Source organism: Neltuma alba, unplaced genomic scaffold (assembly GCF_004799145.2).
Source record: "Neltuma alba isolate B1F8T4 unplaced genomic scaffold, ASM479914v2 tig00002811_pilon, whole genome shotgun sequence".
In the NCBI taxonomy this organism is placed as follows: domain Eukaryota; kingdom Viridiplantae; phylum Streptophyta; class Magnoliopsida; order Fabales; family Fabaceae; genus Neltuma; species Neltuma alba.
The window spans coordinates 43603-64478 of NW_021633026.1; the positions used below are offsets into that span (position 1 = coordinate 43603).

A 20876-nucleotide genomic window follows, 5' to 3' on the forward strand; every position below is an offset into this window, starting at 1 on the left:
ATTTTCCTCCCTCACTACCTACTTATCCATGCATTTAAACTCTCATTTCTCTGTTATTTAGGCACGACAACCCAACTGTGCTCAACAAGTCAACTCAACAAAACAAAAATTTGAAGAAAAAAAATTTTACCTCACACACCAAGCACCAGAGACAATCATGACGCCACACCGTAAGGAGGGGATTCAGTTTCTCTTACTACCACCAACACTGACGGTGACTTTCCACAGACCACCGACAGATACACCTTCAGACTAATCATCACCCACTGCATTTTCTCAACTCATTCTCGTCGATCACCTCCCTTCATCACTGCATGGGTATAGGAACAACTGGCACCAACTTCTCCATTTTCCCTCTTTCTTTTGCCTTTTTAGCTTAGCTCATTTCGAAGGGCATTTGAGTAAACTGGGTTTAGAAATTAATTTCACTTTGCTCATTGGGTCCTTCAGTGAAATTTCAGAATCCTTAACTGAAATTTCAGATTTTTTTGAGGGCTGTTTGAAATTAATTCCCATATGTGATCCTTAATCGAAATTTTTCCTAGAAAGTATTTCTTTGTCACACTCGTTTTATTTTATTTTATTAGTTTCTTGCTTCCCCTTGTAATTTTCTGCAGTGCTGCTTTTTAGGAGAATTGACCAGATCCAACTCAGTCATATTGATTTTTCTATACTATAGATTTTTGTTAGTTTCTTGCTGTGATAGAACATGCATCGTACGGGGAAAATATTGACCACGAATAAGATGCTTTTATTGTCTTAAACTCTTCTCAGACAGTCTTTGCACTTGATTCAACTTTTCTTTAACTTTCTACCATATTTTAGTCAACTGTACTATTGATTATATCATATTTACACATGTAATTTGAGATTTTTGATAAGCTTACGTGAATCTACCTAATGTTTTAGTATTTACTTTTTTCTTAATAATTTTAGTAATTAGTCCAGAATGATTTCTTTCCCTTAAAGCTTGATAAGCAGCTAACTTCTATTTATATCACTGATCAGTATCCATGCAGGAACATGCACTCGAAAAAGCATACATAAGTTGCTGGCAATCTTTAATTAGTTAAATATGAGACTATACTATTTATGAATTTTAAATGACGTGAATAAATGATGTGATTCATTTTTCAAATTCAGTGTCACGTATGCGACTCACGTTTAATTAAAAAGAAAATAAATCATAATTGAAACAAGGCCTTATTTGTTCACATGCCATCTAGTTAACGTAAAATGATTGAATAGTAATGTGATTAGCCTTTTTTCAAAAAAAAAATGCAAACAATACTTTTATATTCATTTTTTTGTTGCAAGAGGTAGCATGCAAGATTGAAGTTGGGATAAAATGGTATGCTACCAAGTCAGAAGAAGCTATTTTAATTTTCAATCCTAGTGTGCTCTTCATAAGTTTTCCCCAGCTTTTCAGAACTCTTTTTTTAGACAGAATAAACCACAGTAAATTAGGTTGACCTTGGAAATTGATTGAACGAAAAATAAGTATAAAGACCCGCAATCGATTGAATAATTTATATATCAGTGTCTCTGGTATAAGCCCCAAGACCAATGTGAAAAATGCAAGTTTGAGTGCTTATCTATATTAAATATCTCATGTACCATATCCAATATGCCTACCTTGTGCTCTTTAAATATTTACAATCTCTGACACCAATGCCAGATGTTGACATGTTCATTTGTGTGCCTACATCTGTTCAAATTGTGTAAAAAAAAAATATTCACAATCTCTACAATTTGACAGTGGTTCCTAAGGAACACCTAACTCAAGTCAAAATGAGCAATGATCCTTCAGAACTTGTCTGGCAAGATCAAGAGCTCCACTCTTCTTGTAGATCAAATGCAGATTGTAAGCTGCTTCTCTGCGAAGGTCACAATAACCAGGTAGATGGTTCTCCGTGGCATTCGGATTCCCGTCTGGAAGTTTCGGAATGGGATAGTCTTTCTCACGAATAGCAAGAACTCTCTCATAATACAAAGCTGCCAAAGTCACCATTCCCACATGATGGTATGCTCTTGCTATATTGTACAATGATTCCTGTAAAAGTTTTAGAGCAGCTGGCTTGCCTCAGTTTCACCATACTCGAACCAAAATATAACAGTGTGGGGGAGAAAAAGAGACTAATGACAGGAATCAACTTGCTGAAGTTTTACAACTTCACATTAATGGAGGATCGTTCACCAGTTTTTTTTTTTTTTAATTCATACTCCCTTCAGTTCTTAATTGAGGATCCTTTTAATTGAATTACGTGAAGTAAGGTGAAAATTTAAATTAGTTAACAACCTTGATTTCTTAAAAACTGACAATGTCTCTCCAAAATTACCCCTTCTTAAAGAGTGGTTGACTTTATTTTCCAAAGCATTTTGGGATGAATTAAATAGAGTATTCTTGGTAATGCATCATAAATGTTACATCATAATCGAAACAGTGTCTTATACTTAAGATCAACCAAAAAGGTCCAAGGTTAAGGACTGGAAACATACCAGAACTCAAGGACCCATGATATAAAACACATGATGCAAACTTTCAGCAGATTAATATACTGAGGAAATGAAATATGGGAATTGAGATGATGAGGATAGGTGTCTCTTCCGACTAAGTAGAAACCTACTAAAAGAATTTTAATCATACCCCTAATTTTTCTCTGAGGAAATGCAAGTTATCAAAGATGTGATCACAAGTTAACAAGCATTCTTATGGCACTAAAATTCGGTGTAGGAGGACAAAAGGCAGTGATGCTATTGTCAGGCGTGGGATTTTTATAAACCATCTGTTAGCAACGGCATATAATAAGCATAAGAGAGGAAGTATTTTGACATGCATTTTGTCCCCAATGATTTCAGTAAGTACTACCTCCAGTCCTTAATAGAAGAACTGGTTAACTAATTTAAGTAGATTAAAAAAAATTAGTTAAGTTACTTATTTGTAATAAATAGATATTGTTTTTCCTAAAATACTCCTGCTAATCATGTATATTAGCTAGAACTACTATTTGATGGAACTTTTAATATGTACAACCAATACAAGGATTACCTTGAGAAAAAATGGATAAATATGAGAGACAAAGTAGATTGGGATCTTATATTTAAAATCAAATTGAACGTCAAACTAGCTCTTATATTAAGGACCGGAAGTAGTATCTTACAACGTTTTTGAGAAAAATTATCAGAGAGAATGGTCCAGCATTGCCAGATGCCGGGCTGACATTTTACTGAACTCAGCTAGCTCAATACTCAGACTATATACCAAGGTTATGTTCTGGCCTGAAGGCCCTGAACCCAATACTAGACATTTTAAGTTTTTTTTTTAATATTCTTCACAGAGAAATAAATCAAAAACAGTTGAGACAATAATAATAGGTCAATATCCATTAGCAAGGCGAAGACTTAAGCTGGTTGGCATCGAGGCTGAGGTTGGGGGTAGCAATCTTTTAACAGTCGGAACCATAGTGTTGGCTTTGTAAATAATGTAGTTTTTTCTTCCCCCAATAATTCGAATTGATATTATTTTCATCTTCGATGGGATTGGAGAAATATTGACTAAAACAAACCTGGCTATTCTCAGAGATCCTCAAATTGTTGTAGAGAAATGCTAAACCCTGTAGAATACACTGATGTTTGTTTTGAAGCCTAAAACCCAACGCTAGGTTGATCAATGCAGTTCCTTATAAAAAAATAAAAAATAAAAAAAAAGAAAAGGAAAGAATAAGTAACAGTCAATTACAACACAAGCTTCAGTAAGCATTACATAAATACAGCACGGCATGAAAGAACATACCAACACAAAGATTAATCAAGGGATTCTCCGGCAAAAGCTTATAAGCTTCAAGGTATTTCCTTGCAGCATCTTGATGGTGGCTAAAAATGGTAAATTGATGCCCAGAAATGAGAATAGGAGGCACACAATCCACAAATTTTCCTTGCATATAGCGTAAAAATTTGGAATGCCTTGAATCTCGATTCTCCAATCTATTACACATCAGACATGAGATAATCCAATAAATTAAATAGATACTAGAAGTTTTTCTTGTGCATTGTGGAGGAAAAAATACTAATCAAACAATCACTTTATGTCTCTATTGCAACCAATCAATACTTATAAAAAAAAGTATTGAAATCTATAGAATCCAGAGGTGAAGTGCGCCTCTGTTTACTTTATTAAGATGCAAAATAACTTGTACATTGGGTCTTCATCTAAGCAGCAGCGAGAACCCTAATCCTGGGATCCAAGATATCATATCTTTCATTAATTCCGAATATCTTAGACTTATCTTCTAAGGTATATAAAATATTAACAGAAGATATAATATCTAAAACTGACCTAGGATATAAATTATTGATGAAAAAAGAAAAAGAACATAAATATATTAAATACTAAACCCACTAAATAGACGCCTCTCAAGACTTCCCAGATCATCCCCAACATAAGCAATAACAGCTTCCTACACTTATTATATATAGAGATAGATTTAGGCCTTAATTTTTCTTCAGGACATAATTACAAGTCACACTTCTGTACCAAAGAATAATAAAAAGATTAGGAAGCCTAACTAATATTTTTCCAAGAATGCTCCGGGGTTCACTAGGAAACAGTTTTTTCACCACATCAGGATTTCGCTGAGTTCTCGCTCATTTTATTTTGGATCTACATTTATTCTTTTAGAATTGCAAACCAATTTGAGAAAAGGAGGGAAATTTTTCCCGGTAAAAGAAGTCAATTCATTCCAAAACAATCTATATTCCATAAAGCATAGGAGTTGAAGGACTAGGTTACGAAGTATAGGGAAGTGCAGCCTGCCCTGCTTGTATCTTCGCTTTACTGAGTACAGTATCACTAGGAATAGACATATTCTATATAATCACCCATTTCAAGCACTTGTATTTATGCAAGCCGGTGAGGTTTCAAGTAAAGAAAGGAAGCCAATTTGAGTATCTCAGCCTCCAAAAGTAAAGGAAACTTCCAGATCTATTGGCATCTTTTGAATATTGAAGTCTCAAAAGCAAGTGGTTATGCCATCTTTTGAATATGGAAGTCTCAAAAGTAAGTGGTTATTAGAATTGCCTCCCACAGGAATTAGTAACATCATAAAGTTATTATTATCCTAAGAACTGTAATCAATTTATTATATCTGCAAAAGGAAACTGTTGAAAAGCACAAGTATGCAAGCTGACGATCCAGCTTAAGGGGGTGTGCTGAGATGCGCTAGGTTAGGGTTAACTAATTATTATTAGGTTTTGATATTTACCCTTTATCATATCCTAGGACTAGATATATCAATATCATATCATATTTTATCCATTTTAGAAGAATAAATCGGGTTATTTGTACTCTTATTGATTTAAGGATTAATAATAAATCAGAGGCCCGGTTTTTCCCTTTGTCTTCAATCCTTCAATTCTACAGAAACTTCCACTCCTATGGTGCCCTTTGATCCACCTAATACTTAACTAGAGAAGAAAGGCAGAGACGTAAAGAAATGAAATCTACTAAAACAAACCAATATTAACTAACTGACATGCATACAACGAAGTCAGATTATTACCTTGAGGTAACCTTGTAGTAGCAATTCCAGGCAGCATAGCTGTAAGGATGTTGCTGAACAATATTTTTAACACAGTCAAACCCGTGCTTAGGATCTGTGGTGTTGTATGCCATTTCTGATCAAAAGGTTTGTTTGTTTTATTAGCAAGTTACACATTTGTTCTTCAGAATAACAACAGAAACATCTAAACCTCAAGATGGGGAGACAAACGAGCAGGAAAAAGAGAAAAACTATTCCCCCCGTATTTTCTGGGCAGGAGAGAAAACTTTGAATTCAAAAGATTTATAATCCAGAAGAATAAAAGTCTATCAGGTTTCAGGACTAACGAGCTCCAAGAGATCGAAGTTCCTCTTTCTTCTCAGCAGACAGCACATTGTGGGCCAATCTTAGAGTGAGATTAATAATCTCCAGTGCTTCCCAATACCTTTGCAAGGTCGCCAATGCCTTACATAACTGTAAACAATATTGATGGATCAGATAAAACAGAGGAAATGGGAGTAGTGGGGCCTAATATTAGAGATAGAAGTACTGACATCAATAATTAGCTGATGATGTTCTTCGTCTTTGAGAAAATTGCACAAAGGACGTTTTCTACCTTTCAGGGAGACATACTGAGCAATATACAGAAAAGAAAGTCAGCACGGAGCAATATTCAGTGATGTCATCACTTAAACATTTTCTCTCCTAAAGATAACACATTACCCCAGGCTCATCATCTGACTCATCACTTATCCAGTCCATTCCAGCAGCCAATGCCTCAGCTTTCCTTTTCTCCTTCAGAATTGCCTTTTCCTGGAGCTTCTTTTTGGCCCTGGAAGCCTTCACCCTAATTTAATATAACGAGAGACATTCATTTTAAGCTTGTGACAATGTAGCAAGAGCAAAATCAAGCAAGAAAATCTATTGAGAAAAATATTAGCACCAAATACCAATTTTTTGCTGATATTGTCTCTTTTTCTTTTCTTTTCTTTCCTTTCCTTTCCTTTCTTGAGGGTAATGTGGACAATTTTGCTGTGTAATTCATAATTGACTCATGAAGGGAAATAACGAACATATCAATCAAAAGTGGTACCATTTAACAGGCCACTGGGAAGCCCTTATTCGTAGATAATTCACATAATATGGAGTAATAAGGAAACTAAGGTAAATGGGCTGCAATCCTATAGAAGTACCAATGAAGGATACACAGATGAGACGGGAATCCTCTCCTCAAAGCTAGCCATTGAGGTGGAAGAACCAATCTATTTAAATACCTCATAAATCATCCCATACTACTCAATGTGGGGTTTAGATATCCCACACTACCTAAGTCTCCATCAATTGGCCCCCTTGAAGAGCCAATGTCTTGGAAGTTATACTCTACAACAATTTACTCGTGACACTTGCATTCTACTTTCCTGCCCAAAAGTTATTTATTGAGGTGGGGCAACCGTCCCTATTTAAGGAAGAAGCACTACTTGGGTTCAACCATATAGGCTGGGTAGTGAAGGAAGAAGGCAAGAAATGGCCACTACAAGGAGAGACTAACCTCTCAAATGCTAGACCTGTTTTCTGTCTTTTCTTCCCTTTTGAACATGGCCATTCCCTATGAAAGAACATGCCAACACCAAAATTGGTGGACACCAATGTAATACTCCCGCTAGGATATGGAGAAGTAGAAGGATGTTAAGTAGCAGGATTAAAGGAAAAAGGGAAGAACCTAAAAAAAGGTCTAGCATTCAAGAGGCTAGTCTCTCCTTATTGTAGTACTCATTTCTCGCTTTCTTCCTTTGCTACCCAGCCTATATCATTGAACCCAGGTAGTGCTTCTCCAATAACTCTCCTTCAATTCCTTCCTAACCAATAGCAAATAATTTTCAGCCCCCAATTTAATTATTGGTGGGTTAACCACAAATGGATGGTTTTCATTAAGCACTAACAGATAGTTTCCACCAACAAAAGTTTCTTTTTCCCTGTCTTTATCTTTTTGTCATTGAACCACCGAAAGTACTCTTTGTTATTTTTCAAGTATCATACATGGCGTTATGATCATCTAGCGAACACTGAATCTCATTAGGGGGGATTAAGTCCACATGTTTTGGGCAGCAGCAGAGGAGAGCAGTGCATAATGCACAAACCAAATGAAGCCATTCGTAAATGGCTTCTTGTGCACAACTTCAGTTTAATATGGATTTGGCCAAATATTGGTACACTAAATAAAAGGAGTGCATGGATATACTTTATGCTTAAAGGCTGGAAGCTGTTCTGAGCAGCATCCTCATGAGAGGCTTCTGCCCATCATATTGATGGTCATATTTTGGCCATGGGCTCATGCATCATGCAGAATTTTGATGTTCAGAGGTCTTTTCTGGTTCAACTTGTTTTCGAAAAAAATGAAAAACAAAAGAAAAGAAAGAAGGGAGAAAAAAAATAGGAATTGTGTTAACTTAAGGAATTATCCAATCAATTCCGTAAATCAGGGAGGAAAAGAAGGAAATAAATACATGATAAAGACAGCATAGTACATGAAAATTTAAAAAAAAAAAAAAAAGGTAAATAAATAAGTTGACAAGGATGTTAAATTACCTCGTGATAAACAAGGCATAATTAAAAAGAAAAAAAAGAATGAGCCCATCATCACAAGATTCCCACAAAATTTCAGTATTTAAATCCAATACTCACAGATCAGATGGAAGAGCTATTGGCCTGAATCCTCGAAATACATTGTCTGTATCCTGATCATCCAATACTTTAACCCTTTCAACCAGATCTTTCTTGGAGAGCCGCTTTTTTGTCTTTCCCTACAAAAACCGACAATGGCATGTATAAATTTGACAACTGATCAAAGCCTATGATGTAAGTAGTGATATAATTGAGAGAACCCCTAAGCATATATTGCATAAACATATCCCTGACATGTCTGACCAGAAAAGCACAGGCAAATGGACGATAAAGCTCCAATACATTTTTTCAACCAAAACGCATGCTTGTACCTCAATTGTTATCATGGGTAGTACTTCTACAAAATAAAAGTTTATAAAACAAATGTCAACGTTTCTCTCCTTATAGCATCATTAATCACAATATTAGCTTCTTTTTTTGTGCTGAAATCACAATACTAGTTTAAGATTACTCTATTAACAGACTTGTATCTTTTTTAGTGGGATTATCCACACACAGGTTTCGACTTTTCAATAACTAGCAAAGTCAAAGGAAAAAAAAATACAAGTTATGCTACAGAGTGACTAACACCCACTGAACCTTATGGATTTACAACTCAGTTGTGACGTCTTCCATTTCAGTTAGTCTGTCAATACTTCAATTTAAAAGCGAGCTCAAGTTGTTAACTCAACATATATGCATGCAACGGTGCTAATGCATGCATGTGTTTCCGCCTATGATGGGAGGAGGGAAAAAGATTCTCAAAATTTACTTTTCAAAATCTTACCGTGTGTTGGAGGTTCCCAACATATAATGATTTACGTATCAGAGGGAACATTGTATCCACAAAATTTTCAAGCATCCCTTTGTCCCAATATATTTTGGAGAGCTTCAATTTTACTTTTTCATTGACCCACCATCTATTTGATTGATCAGAATGTTCTTCGCCCGAGTCTGCAAGTACATTTCACATCAAAATCTGCGGGATAAGCTTTTTGCTCTTTTGGTGAATAATCTGGATAAACTTAGACCATGAAGAAGAATTCTGGGGTGTACCAGAGTCCTTTGGAGGGACCAGCAACAAAATGGCTTCATCTACTTTTCCTTCCTCAAGGAGGAGAGAAGTCAAAGTTATTCGTGCATCAATATCATCTTCTAGTGTTTCCAAGGCTGAAACAAACATTTGTATGGCAAGTGAATAAGACTATTCTAAGTGAAAGTAGCTGGTAGAAAAGGGCTGTCCAAGAAGCAAATAACTCGGTTAATATATTCAGGTAGCAAGTGTTAAAGGGACGCAATCATCATATAGCATTGTAGTCTGCATCTTAAGCTTAGTTTGTACCCAGCCCACACAAATATAAAGAAAAAAATAAACACATTAGACTAAAAAAATACAAATCCTAAGAGAAAAAAGTTTTAAAACTTCAACTTATTCAGATAGAATACCAACATTAAGAGGAAAAAGTTTTAAAACTTCAAAACGCAAAGAATAAAGGAGAAAATACTTTGGGAAGCCACGATAAAGAGAACACACACACACACGAATATGTGGGGAATACTAACCTCCACATCAGTTATGTGGAGGTTGATCCAACTTAACCTTCGCTCTTTCACTGAAAGACGATTAATACTTCACTTAATATTAGAAAAATTAAATAGATAAAATACTTCACTTTATCTAGTAAAAGTAAAGAAGATCAAGAACATCTAGCTCATCTATCATTCTTTGCATAAAAACAAAACTAATTAAAAATTGAACCTGCCTTTGTAGAAAAATTCAATTGCTCGTAATCTTTCTTTGAGGGACAGAAAACATCTCGCAATTTTCAGATGCAGAAGACCCTGCAGAAAAAGTTTGCCATAGGAATCAGATTCGACAAACCTTTTATGCAATGATGATGTACCAAGAAAGCATGCCATTAAACTGGATAAAAAAGAAGCATCAAGATTTATGACCACCAAAATGAGGCAAAAAAAACAACTGAGACCATTTCATTAATTTGAAATAATAATTATCCAAAGATACAGCACTGTGCCATCATTAATTATTATTATTACAGCACCCCACTCATTTCTTTAGTTCCCTCCCCCTCCCCCAAAAAAAAAAAAAGAAGGGGGAAAAAAAGAAAAGGAAAGGAAAAAGTCCCTATGGCCCCAGGTAGCCAAGGCAAGGACGCAATGAGCAAAGTAACTAAGAAGGTAGAGAAAGCATTAGCCAAAAACTAATCTCTAGCTAAAATAGTGCGAACATCAGTACTCTAAAAGTAACAAGTTGTAGCATGTTTTTTTAGTTTCTACATCAAAAATTAATTCTGAGTGGTGTTATCAGGGGGAAAAAAAAAATTCTGAGTGAGATGATAAACAGCCAGGGCAGTCCAAAATTAATTTGTAAAAACAGATATTTAAGAATAACAAGAGTCGTGGAAAGCTCTTATGAATAATTCAATATTTTTCTAACTGTCAGAATGATTGGCAATGATTCAATAAAATGCTCATACAAACTACCGGTATCCAAATTTCCAAACAGAAAATGCAAGAGAAATGCAATAAATTGGAATAAGTTACCACACATTTTCACTTCCACTTTTTGCTTCCAACATCAGATAATAACTCAATGCATAGTTGTAATGGCCAAGAGCCACCAATGAGTCTGCAATATCAATAACCAAGTCATAATGCTCGGTGGCATTCTCTGGTTTCAAATCATTGAAAAGAACCTGTAAGCCCAAGTGAGAACTTTCAATATGATACAAATGACAAAAAATTAACATAATTTTATATACTTTCATTACATATAAATCGAAATTAATGACAGATAAAAATTTTACAAGGAAAAAAAACACATAAAACTCTTTTTAAAAAAATAATAATAATAAAGGCTGTGAAAGAAGACACTAGCATGAAAGCAAAGCACAGAAAGTTATGCACGCAAGAGTGCATAGTCTAATAGGACGTTCTTTGTTTTGCTAAGAGAATGAGAAACCCAAAATGCAAGAAGTCTTGTATAGAAAGTTAAAAAAATAGTGAAACAAGGCAATTACAGAAATCCCTCCGTGACATTATCCATCCATATCAACTTGCATTCAATGATTTTGTACAGCACTCTAGGAAGAAAACACTATACACACCAAGCCTATGTGAAAGAATATGCTCTAAAGATTGCCTAATGAAGCAACTTAACCTGAGCGAAGCCCACTTAATGTTACTATGAAAAAAGCCAAAAAGGGAATGTCTCCATGACAAAGGCAAATCAGCACAACAGTACTTGACAATACAACCTATTTGAAAGTTGAACAGGCAGGCTTCCTTTGAAGTGATGTGCTAAGCACCACAGGAGGTCAAATTAACAAACTTCTCCCACTAGTCATGTTGGTGCTAACTCTGACTCTCGAAGTTTCTCGCTTGACAGGATCACAATAATTTATGCTAGTAACCAGAGATTATAGAGAATTCAATAGTTAATCCAACCATACAGTCTTACTACAGAGATACACGCGTTATGCCTAGGCTAGAGAGTGAAAACTACTGGGCTGGGCCTAATAATTAAACACATATCATATCTACACTAAACGTGAAAAAAAATTATATAAAGGCACAGGATGGGTGCGCAGCATTCTCATGGTGGTATCAGGTTGAAAACATAGCAATATACTACAAGGGGAATGCACAAAAATAGAGCAGGTGGATTTGTTCAAGCCGGATGCTCAACATCGTTTGAATATTAGTAAATTGTAGACAACCTCAGATTCAACAAGCATGTACGGTTAAAATGAGTAATACTTCAGAACATACAAAGTCAACTGAATTATGTATCATCTAATGAGCAGGTGACAGACCTGAGCCATCTGCATATTTCCAAGATGAATATGACAGATTCCTGCTTTAATTTTCAGATTCAATGGCAACTCCTTCCCTGCATAATGTACAGCTTGTGCATGCTCAATATGCTGAAGAGCTCTGTCATATGCCTTAGTCTCCATGTATATGGAAGCTAGCAGATCAACAATACTTTCACTGGCTTCAGCCTGTTGACCCTTAAGATAGTCTTCAAGAATGTGGATTGAACATTCTACTTGACCGCATTTTTGGTAGAGCTGAAACAGAAAGCAGCATACGACAGATGATAAAATAATTTGAGAACTCCAATTATTTGATGCTTGTCTGCTGCCACATTTTTATGTGATTGTGAATGGCGATGCTAAATCTTAGTTTCAAGGTTAGAGAGAGATAAAGTAACCGGATCTTCTATTTCTCCACTCTTTAATACCCTAGTGGTAAACAAGCTTCGCACATTGATTAATAGGGTTGTTGATGGGGGTATCAATGGCATTAAGATTACCCACATATGCTAGGCAAAAGTTTTAATTTTCTCACCTCCACTCTACAAACAACACATTTCCTTTCCCGGAGGACAGTAAAGACAGTTTTTTTCTTTTCTTTTTTTTTTTTTTGTCGGCCAACGACAGCAGAGACAGTATTGCTGGTGTTCTATTTGTCCTTTGCATTTTCGAAATTATGTCAGGATTGAAGATTAATTGAGCAAAGGGTAGTTTGACTAGGATAACTTCAATGCTACACCTTTCTCTTCTTTTTCCTTTCATCAACTCCGGTTGGGTGTTATCTTGTTCAGTAACCCTAAAGCTATACCTTTTTTTGGGCATTGTGATTCAAAAGGTTCTTTAACATTGAAGAATAACAAGGTCCATAATCTTCAAACCAAGGGCCATAATACTCTAAAGAAGCATCCTATAAGACCATTCTATTCAAACCAGGACCATGAGGCACAACAGGATTCCTCTCTCGTTCCACTGTTCCAGACTCCAATAACACTAATCATGTTCAGGTTCACATTCAAACTTGTTGTTTATCATCATCAAGCACATGCTTCATTATCAGGCTTTCAGATCATATTCCAACAGGAATCTTCCAGAAGCCTACTTTGAAGCACTGTCATAATTATCCCGAAAAGCTCTTTGAATACCCAACCCTTACAGAAGGGTACATAGAGGCCACGAGACCCACCAGCATACACATAAATCACAGCATCAGAAAAAGACAAGTAAAATTTTTGGTACAAAAATGTTAAAAAGGAAAAAAAAAATGTTATTTAACACAAAATCTACAGAAAAGGACATGCATGGTCATGTAGAACATGGATCCTTAAAAACAGATAAAGAGGAATACCTTAGCTGCACTTTTTAGTGCACCAACTTTCTCAGGAAAGAGTTGATAAATTTGTAGATATGTCTCAGCTGCTCTTTGATAATCTTTGAGCTCAACATAGAGAGATGCACGATGAATTCTAAGAGTAATGTCCTTGGGATCAGCAGTTATTGCTTTTGAAAGACAATAGCCAGCCTGACCAACGTCACCTTGCTCTCTGCAATTGAAATGTTCTCAATCTCAACAAGTAATACTATTTCTATTTAAAAGCCATTAGATATTTGAATGCATGTATAATTCAATTTAAAGTAGAAATGGCAACAAATCGCAGTATCAAAAACATTGCAAAGAACCATTTGCAAATAGAAAAAATGAGAAAATTTAATTGTGCACCATATTCTATATTCATTTCATTGCAAACATCGATTAAGGTAATTTAATCTTTCCTTCACAATTACAGTGGGAATGTCATTACATAGAGCTGACTATGTTAAGAAAGATCACAGTACACAAAGGTCCCATTTGTTTAAGATTAACCCAAAAAAAAAAAAAAGATTTTGATTACACTACATGAGGGAGTTTTTGAGAGGATCTTCAGTTAAACATGAGGGGTTGTTGGAAAGAAAAATATATTTTCAACATATTTTACTAAGTGATTTGATTAGCTTATCAAAATAAGCATAAAACAAATTTTCTTCCAACAATCCCTCATGTTTAGCTGAAAATTCTGCTAACAAATTCCTCATGTAGCTTAATCAAAATCACGTTTATTCTCAAGTTTAAACAAACAGGCCTAAAGAATGATGAGGAAAGAATGTGGAACTCTCTTACATGGACCAGGTAAAAAGCATTTTCCAGAGAGATGAATCTTTGGGGGTCAAAAGAGCCGCAATCATGTAGAAATTCATAGCCTTCTTGTCATCCTTAAGTGAACTATAGACAAGTCCAAGTGTGTGATATGAATCGGGCAAATTTGGTGCCAGCCTGATAACTTCATGCAATATAGAAATAGCCTGCATACAGTCAGCAGAGTGAATATATGTGTGTGTATGCGTGTGTGTGTGTGGATCGCTCTCTGGCAGAAAGAATCTGCAACTCAAAACAGCTTAAGCAGACAAAGTATCAACCAGGCAAAGAAAGAAAAGTGTGAATAATCAGACAAATTAAAATGCCAGGTCTGATCCCATGTTGCGTTAACAATACTCCTGATATCTAAAGAGCCGACTTTAAATGGATACAATAAAGCATTTCAAGAGTTAAAAAACCATATGTTGCATATCAATTAACATATTTAGTTTACTTTAGTCTCAGGCAGTAGCTGTTAACCAAATTGATTATTCAATGCTAAACATCTAACACAATCTGTCACTAACTAGAAAATTAGTGCTCCAACATCTAAGTAAAACCTCTAAGGGATATTAGCTTCTGAACTGGAGCTGTTCTATTAGACTGCCATAGCAAGAACTCGCTTACCACATTTGGAATTATAATGAACTGATTGCAAAATTTTAAAATATAAGGGCTAACCTGATATTTGAGGTGTTAAAGCCCTTTCTAATATGAAGTCATTTATCTGGTGAGTAATGTTTAATATTATTGACAGCAATAACATGCTGCAGGCTTAACATTAAAACTTTCCCTCATGTTTGTGTCGCGTGTAGCCTACTGCTAGATCTGTGAGACATCAATTTCCTCATAGTCCTGGAGTCTTAGGCAATCAATGAGTCCCTCTGTCATTGCAGCAATTTCTCCAAACAAGATATTGGGGTTTTGTCATGAATAAGATTAATGTCTTTTAGTGATGTTTAGACTTTATCACGTTATAACATATTTAGTTGGACAGGAATGCTCACAATTTTAAGGACGTTTTCTTTTCTTTCTTTTTTTTTTTTTTTTTCCTTTGGCAATTAGCATGAGAGAGGGTATTGCCAATCATATCCTTTTGCTACTTTATTCGTGGATACCAGAAAGAGGAGTCCTTGTCAAATTTTAGGAGAGCTGGGGACTTGGTCAATTTTATATTTTCTCAAACTTTTTCTTGGTTTTGGTCAGTTCCAAACAAATACCTTATCCTCCTTCATTGTATTATAATCTACCTACCTTCTAATACATTTCCTTTACTGTTTTGTTAAAAGAAAAAGTGAAATGCACATATATGGGCACAGGCATTAGACACAATACAATATGAGAAGTTGGATATGACAAGTTTTATAATTATAGCATACAGGTATGAGAAATATTCATATAAAATATTATATATATTCAACAAGTTAACGCATGAGAAATGATTTTGAGTTTTAAATGAGTATTGAAAAGCAATGTGAAGATATTCATAATAAGCAACAAAAGAAAGAGAGAGTTCTCTATAAGCTCTTAAGTCATTTCAGAACAATTCATAGAAGAACTATAATACAGACGTTAGAATACATTATATGTATTGCAAAGTACAATTGTGTATCTACTATGGGTACGTCTTTTTTAAGTATTGATGCAACACAGAATTTGGATAAAGTACAAGGACCAGGCTGACAAAGTATCAATATATAATCTACAAGGAAATAGAATTACAAACAATATGATGGCATCCTTATAATAAGAGATCATACCTACAAAAAAAATATATAGGGCTAGTAATAAAATCATGTAATATATAGGGCTAGTAATAAAACTATGTAGCCACTAAAACTTCCTCCATCATACTAGAGAACTGCAATAGCATGCTGCTTTGAAAAAGGAAATGTGTTTAGCCATAGATGATTGTGGGAAGAATATAATACCTCTTCATAACGTTCATGCGCATAATGAATTGTGGCATCACCAAGCATCCGTGTTAGCTGAGGATCGAGTTTATTCTTTGATCCTTTTCGTCTACCTCTTTTCTTGGGCTGCATGAGGAAAACAAATAGAGGAATAAAAGGTGTCGCAAGCTCAGATATCAATTTCAAAATTTTTCATCTTATTTTGACCAGCAAGTTCAAATTTTTATTTTTATTTTTTTAAAATCTAGAATCTAGTTAGTTGGATCACTAGTTAGTTGGTTAAACAAATAATAGTATGGATCAGTAGTTAGTTGCATATGCAAAACAGAAAAGTCTAACTCCTTGACTCAGTCATCAACATCCTTTCTAGGGCATTAAAAGATATATTATGCCGTTTTTTATAATAATCTCGTTTACACACTTACATTCTCTTAGTTTCACCTTCAAACCAAGATGCTGAAAGCACAATACTGAAGTTCATAGGCTGAGAAAGCACACATAGGCACTCTTCACCAAGATGCAGAGGATATGTCCAATTATAGCATTTTCTTCAAATGACAGGAAAATGAAGGAGATGCATTGCATTAAATATTTGTAGTCCTTTTCAAATGATTCTCAGAACAACTAAAGGTTTTTGATATCTGAACACAATAAATTTGCCAGAAAAACACCATTTGAAAAGACTAACCAACTAGTTCTTCATAAATAGTTTAACATTTGCCTCGATCATTCCCCTTGTTATTCAACCTAAATGCCCTCCTCAATTTCCACCACATTGTAAATTGTTCAAAAATTTGCAGCGCACCTTAGTTAAAAGAAGTCAATTAAGTATGCCAAAACCTTTTTTTTTTTTTAATACTCTTTGCTCACGTAAGCAAATTATACTCAGCAATCTGGGCTGCACAATGTCTCAAGAATTTATGATCATTCTCTATTCAGAGTTAAACCTTTCCCCTAACATATTATCATGTAGAGATATATTGTTCACAGATTATGCTGCATAAGTATGACTGATCACATGTATATTGTACCTTTCTAGACTTCCTACGAACGCCAAAATTCAGTGCTTCCATTATCTCCTCCATACTTGCCCCCGACATGTCCTCTTCCCTCACCTTCTTGAAAGAAGGCCCATCACTGCTTTTAGAGACATTGAATGAATGCACATCATACTTTTAATAAAATACCTATTTGCATCCCAACTCTTTAACTTATTAATAATTCTTCTTTTTCTATTTTAAAAAAAAAAAAAAAAAAAAGGACATCCAAATTTTTCCTTCTTGCTTATATTCGTTATTCATTCTTGAACTTATCAGAATAGCACATAGTCAAATTAAATCTACTTGAGGCATAAAGCACAGAATAATAGCACAATGAGGAAAAACAACAATAAAATACACAATAAGCTGGATTCAAAACTATGAAATTGACAGTTGATTGAACAAGTCGGGCAATGGTATCAAACACATAAACTACAATTGAATATTATAATCTAGATCAATGGGAAAGCTGCAAACCCAAAAGGATAAAATGAGAGATAGAAATCTCAATGTCTAAAGATACTAGAAAAGAACCTTTAAAATCAGAATTCCTTTGAAGAAGCTTCAGTTATCACCTTCGCTTTCTAAAGTTAACACTGACATTTATCAAAGCCACCATTTAGGATCTTAAAGTAATAAAATATTGTTATAACATGATCAGACTTGAGAAAATTTATTTTTTCAGATATTATGCAGCATTATTGGATTGTATTATAGTGTTTAGGTTCCTATAAATCATTCTCGCAAAAGATAATTGCTCAGGCAAAAAAGAAAGAGTGATGAATGATGAGAAGTTGAAATTACGGTTGCAAGTCTTCAGCTGCTTTTCGCTTTCTATCAGCAAGAGCTTCATTCTCAAGGCGCTCGAATTGCTGATAACTCTGGACCCCAGAATCATTATTCTCCACAAAATCTAGAGGGTTGATCCCATCTTCGAACCTGAAAGTATACTCCCCATCATCTTCGACGTATTCTTCTTCACCTGCATCCATATCTTCTCCATCCTCCTCCTCTGGCGCGTCTTCTACTTCTTCTTCTTGCTTTTCCTGAACGTCCATCCCCTCTTCCCCGTTGAACGCAACGAAGCTGCTTCGTAAGCCCGCGTCAGCATCAGCACTGACGCAGCTTTCCTCTCCCGCCATCGCCGATGAGTTTCCGCGGTGAGTTAGTGAGTGCCCGTTACAATTTCTTTCCTTTCTTTTTTTTTTTGGTGGGCTTGCTGGGGCAATGGGCCTGGACAAATCCCGGGGAAAAAAGTCAAAAACTAAACTTCAAATGGGAAAATTGCAAAAAAAAAAAAACATTAGAATTACAAAAACGCAGATAAAGACCCTTGACAACTTCACTTTGGATTTTGAGAACTTCATGACATATTATTATTGTCAAAAGCTATAATGAAGTTGTCAAGAGTCCTTATCTGTGTTTTTGAAATTCCAAGGTTTTTTTTTGTAATTTCCCCAATTCAAATTAAATTTCAAAAAATAATATGAAAATGCCATGATTTGTTGGAGGAGAATAGGTTTAAGATTTTTTGGTCAAAATAGGTTGTATTTTAAAACTCAAATTACTTAATTTTTCTTCTAATTAAATTATTTAAATTGAAAATTAATAATTCTGATTTATTGAAATATTTTTTATAAATGGATCAAATTTTTTTATGTTAATAGTAGGATTAGTGAGAGAATAAACAGATGGATATGGGAAAAAAATGATTCATATTAATTCTTTAATTTATTTCCCTTGAAATATATATACTTATTAATGTGCATAATATTTTAACATATTTTAAGACAATTTTATGAACATAAATAGCATTATTTTTTTTTTTAATTAAAGTATAGGTATCCTCCTATTGAAGGCAATCCTATTCAAGGTACTGTCAGGCACTAAATGTGAGCACCTCTCCCAGTAAAAATTCAAATCTTGGTTTGTTATTTTATGAGAGACTAACTCTTTCTGTTAAACTCAACTCTGTTGGTAGCATTATTTAGTTACACTCTAATGATTAGCCGAATAATGATGATGAATCGTAATCGGCCCAAAACAAACAAAAGACGTGAAGTCCCTTTTTTAACACTTGTTGTTGATTTTGGAAAATGTGGACCTAATAAGGCCTTCAAACCAAGTGGACTGAGGCCCACATTTCTTGGACCTTCCATGAGAATGGCTTGACTCTGGATGGATTATGGACTTGATCATCGCCGTCATAACGTCCAATATTCTTATTTTTATTAGCATAATCTCTTATTATGCTAATGCTTCAAAAAGATGCACGGCCTCTCTCCAGATCCTTTTCTGTGTTTCTTCTTATTTTTACGATATTAAAATCCCACCCATGTCACTCGATTATGTTATTGAATCAGCCTTTGGCCATATTAGTCAGGAGTTTTAGATGGTGCTAACGGGTTAGGCTTTATGTTTTTTTGAGTTAATATAAATTTTGATCCTTTGAATTTGGTTTTAATTTGGATTTGGTCCCTCAGGTTTTAAATCATATGTTTTGGTCTCTTAAGTTTCTTTTTATTTAAAACATTGGTTTTGATAATTTAATAAAAATCTGAATCATTTTATTGTTTAAGTGAACAAAACCTATAATTTGAAACTGGATAGATTAAAACTAAATTTATGTAAACTTAAGGGAATAAATATTATATTGACCATTTCCCCCTCATTTTACTAATCTTGAAAAGACTTGGTTTTACGTTAAGGAAAAAATAAAAGTGCATTTAATTTGTATTTTAGTAACTTCATTTTGTTATATTATACCTAATTTAGGCATGAATATTTCATTTGCTTGTAGATAAATATCTTTCTAGTTAAATATTATTATATATATATATGAATATTTTAATTTTAGTCAAATTATTTATCATTAAGTCATCATTTTGATTGGTTGAATGACTTGTATGACCTTTAGTACCTTGCTTATTTTACATGATCCAGCTATTTGGAATACCCTCCCATGATATCCCAAATCATTGTTGGCAAGGCATCTTCATATGTTGAGGTCAATACTAGCTTGAATGGAAAAGCTCTTAACTTGAAACTTCTTTTGTTTCACAAGTTTACTAACTTTTGTACAATAAGTCATCCTTGCCTTTTTTCTAAAAATCCTCCTTCTATTTGGGGGGGGGGGGTTGGACTTTTGTATTTTCCACTGTGGTTGTATTATTTGTGTGGTAATTGCTCAGGGATGCTTTACTTCTAAAAGTGGCATTCATTGAGCATAACTTGATGACATCAATTATTGCAATCTCTATAATAATTTCCAAAAAGCAAACAACATTTGTTAATTTCTTCAATGTCCCTTGTTACAGATTTTGATTTTGATTTTGATTATCACGTCTGTTAAAGACACACAGAATTTGAACTCCTCTTAGAGGTTTTATGTGGTTGTTTTATGATTTTTTTTTGGAGCTGTAAATATTATTTGGATTAGTTTTAAGATGTTAAAAATTAGACCAGATATTAAATTGTTGGAACAGTAATTTCAGGGTGAGTGGCTACACCGTAGTTAAATCAGGATTAGCTCAAACAAGATTGAAGTAAAATATTTAAAAATATTTATATACAACTTGAAAAAAGTAATATCTAAATAAAACAAGGTATCAATCCATAATTAAATGAAAGATTCATGTATAAATCACTTATAATCTTATAAAATAGAATTATCAAGGTGCAAATTTTTTTAACTCAAAATGACATCATTTCCGCCT

The 20876-nt window shown here is 34.5% G+C and overlaps 1 protein-coding gene across 1 annotated transcript; it reads right to left on the reverse strand.

Moving 5' to 3' along the window:
- Positions 1-1565: 1565 nt before the first annotated feature.
- On the reverse strand, positions 1566-18344 carry LOC114738577 (general transcription factor 3C polypeptide 3). The gene is made up of 18 exons (XM_028926640.1): positions 17965-18344; positions 17152-17257; positions 16139-16246; positions 14193-14374; positions 13383-13578; positions 12035-12292; positions 10769-10915; positions 9962-10040; positions 9255-9368; positions 8986-9152; positions 8220-8338; positions 6261-6384; positions 6092-6169; positions 5885-6011; positions 5559-5673; positions 3794-3984; positions 3567-3679; positions 1566-2053 (listed from the first exon to the last, which is right to left on the reverse strand). The coding sequence occupies exons 1-18, from the start codon at positions 18300-18302 to the stop codon at positions 1787-1789; spliced, it is 2829 nt and encodes a 942-aa protein (XP_028782473.1). The 5' UTR covers positions 18303-18344; the 3' UTR covers positions 1566-1786.
- Positions 18345-20876: the final 2532 nt, after the last annotated feature.

Excerpts from the sequence above, each read along its gene's own strand:
- LOC114738577 (XM_028926640.1), bottom strand. The coding sequence starts at position 18,302 with ATGGCGGGAGAGGAAAGCTGCGTCAGTGCTGATGCTGACGCGGGCTTA. Across the intron at positions 17,258-17,964 it reads GCAGCTGAAGACTTGCAACC|TGATGGGCCTTCTTTCAAGA; the intron begins GTAATTTCAACT and ends CTCTAAAAGCAG. Across the intron at positions 10,041-10,768 it reads CAAAAAGTGGAAGTGAAAAT|GGTCTTCTGCATCTGAAAAT; the intron begins GTGTGGTAACTT and ends CTTTTTCTGCAG.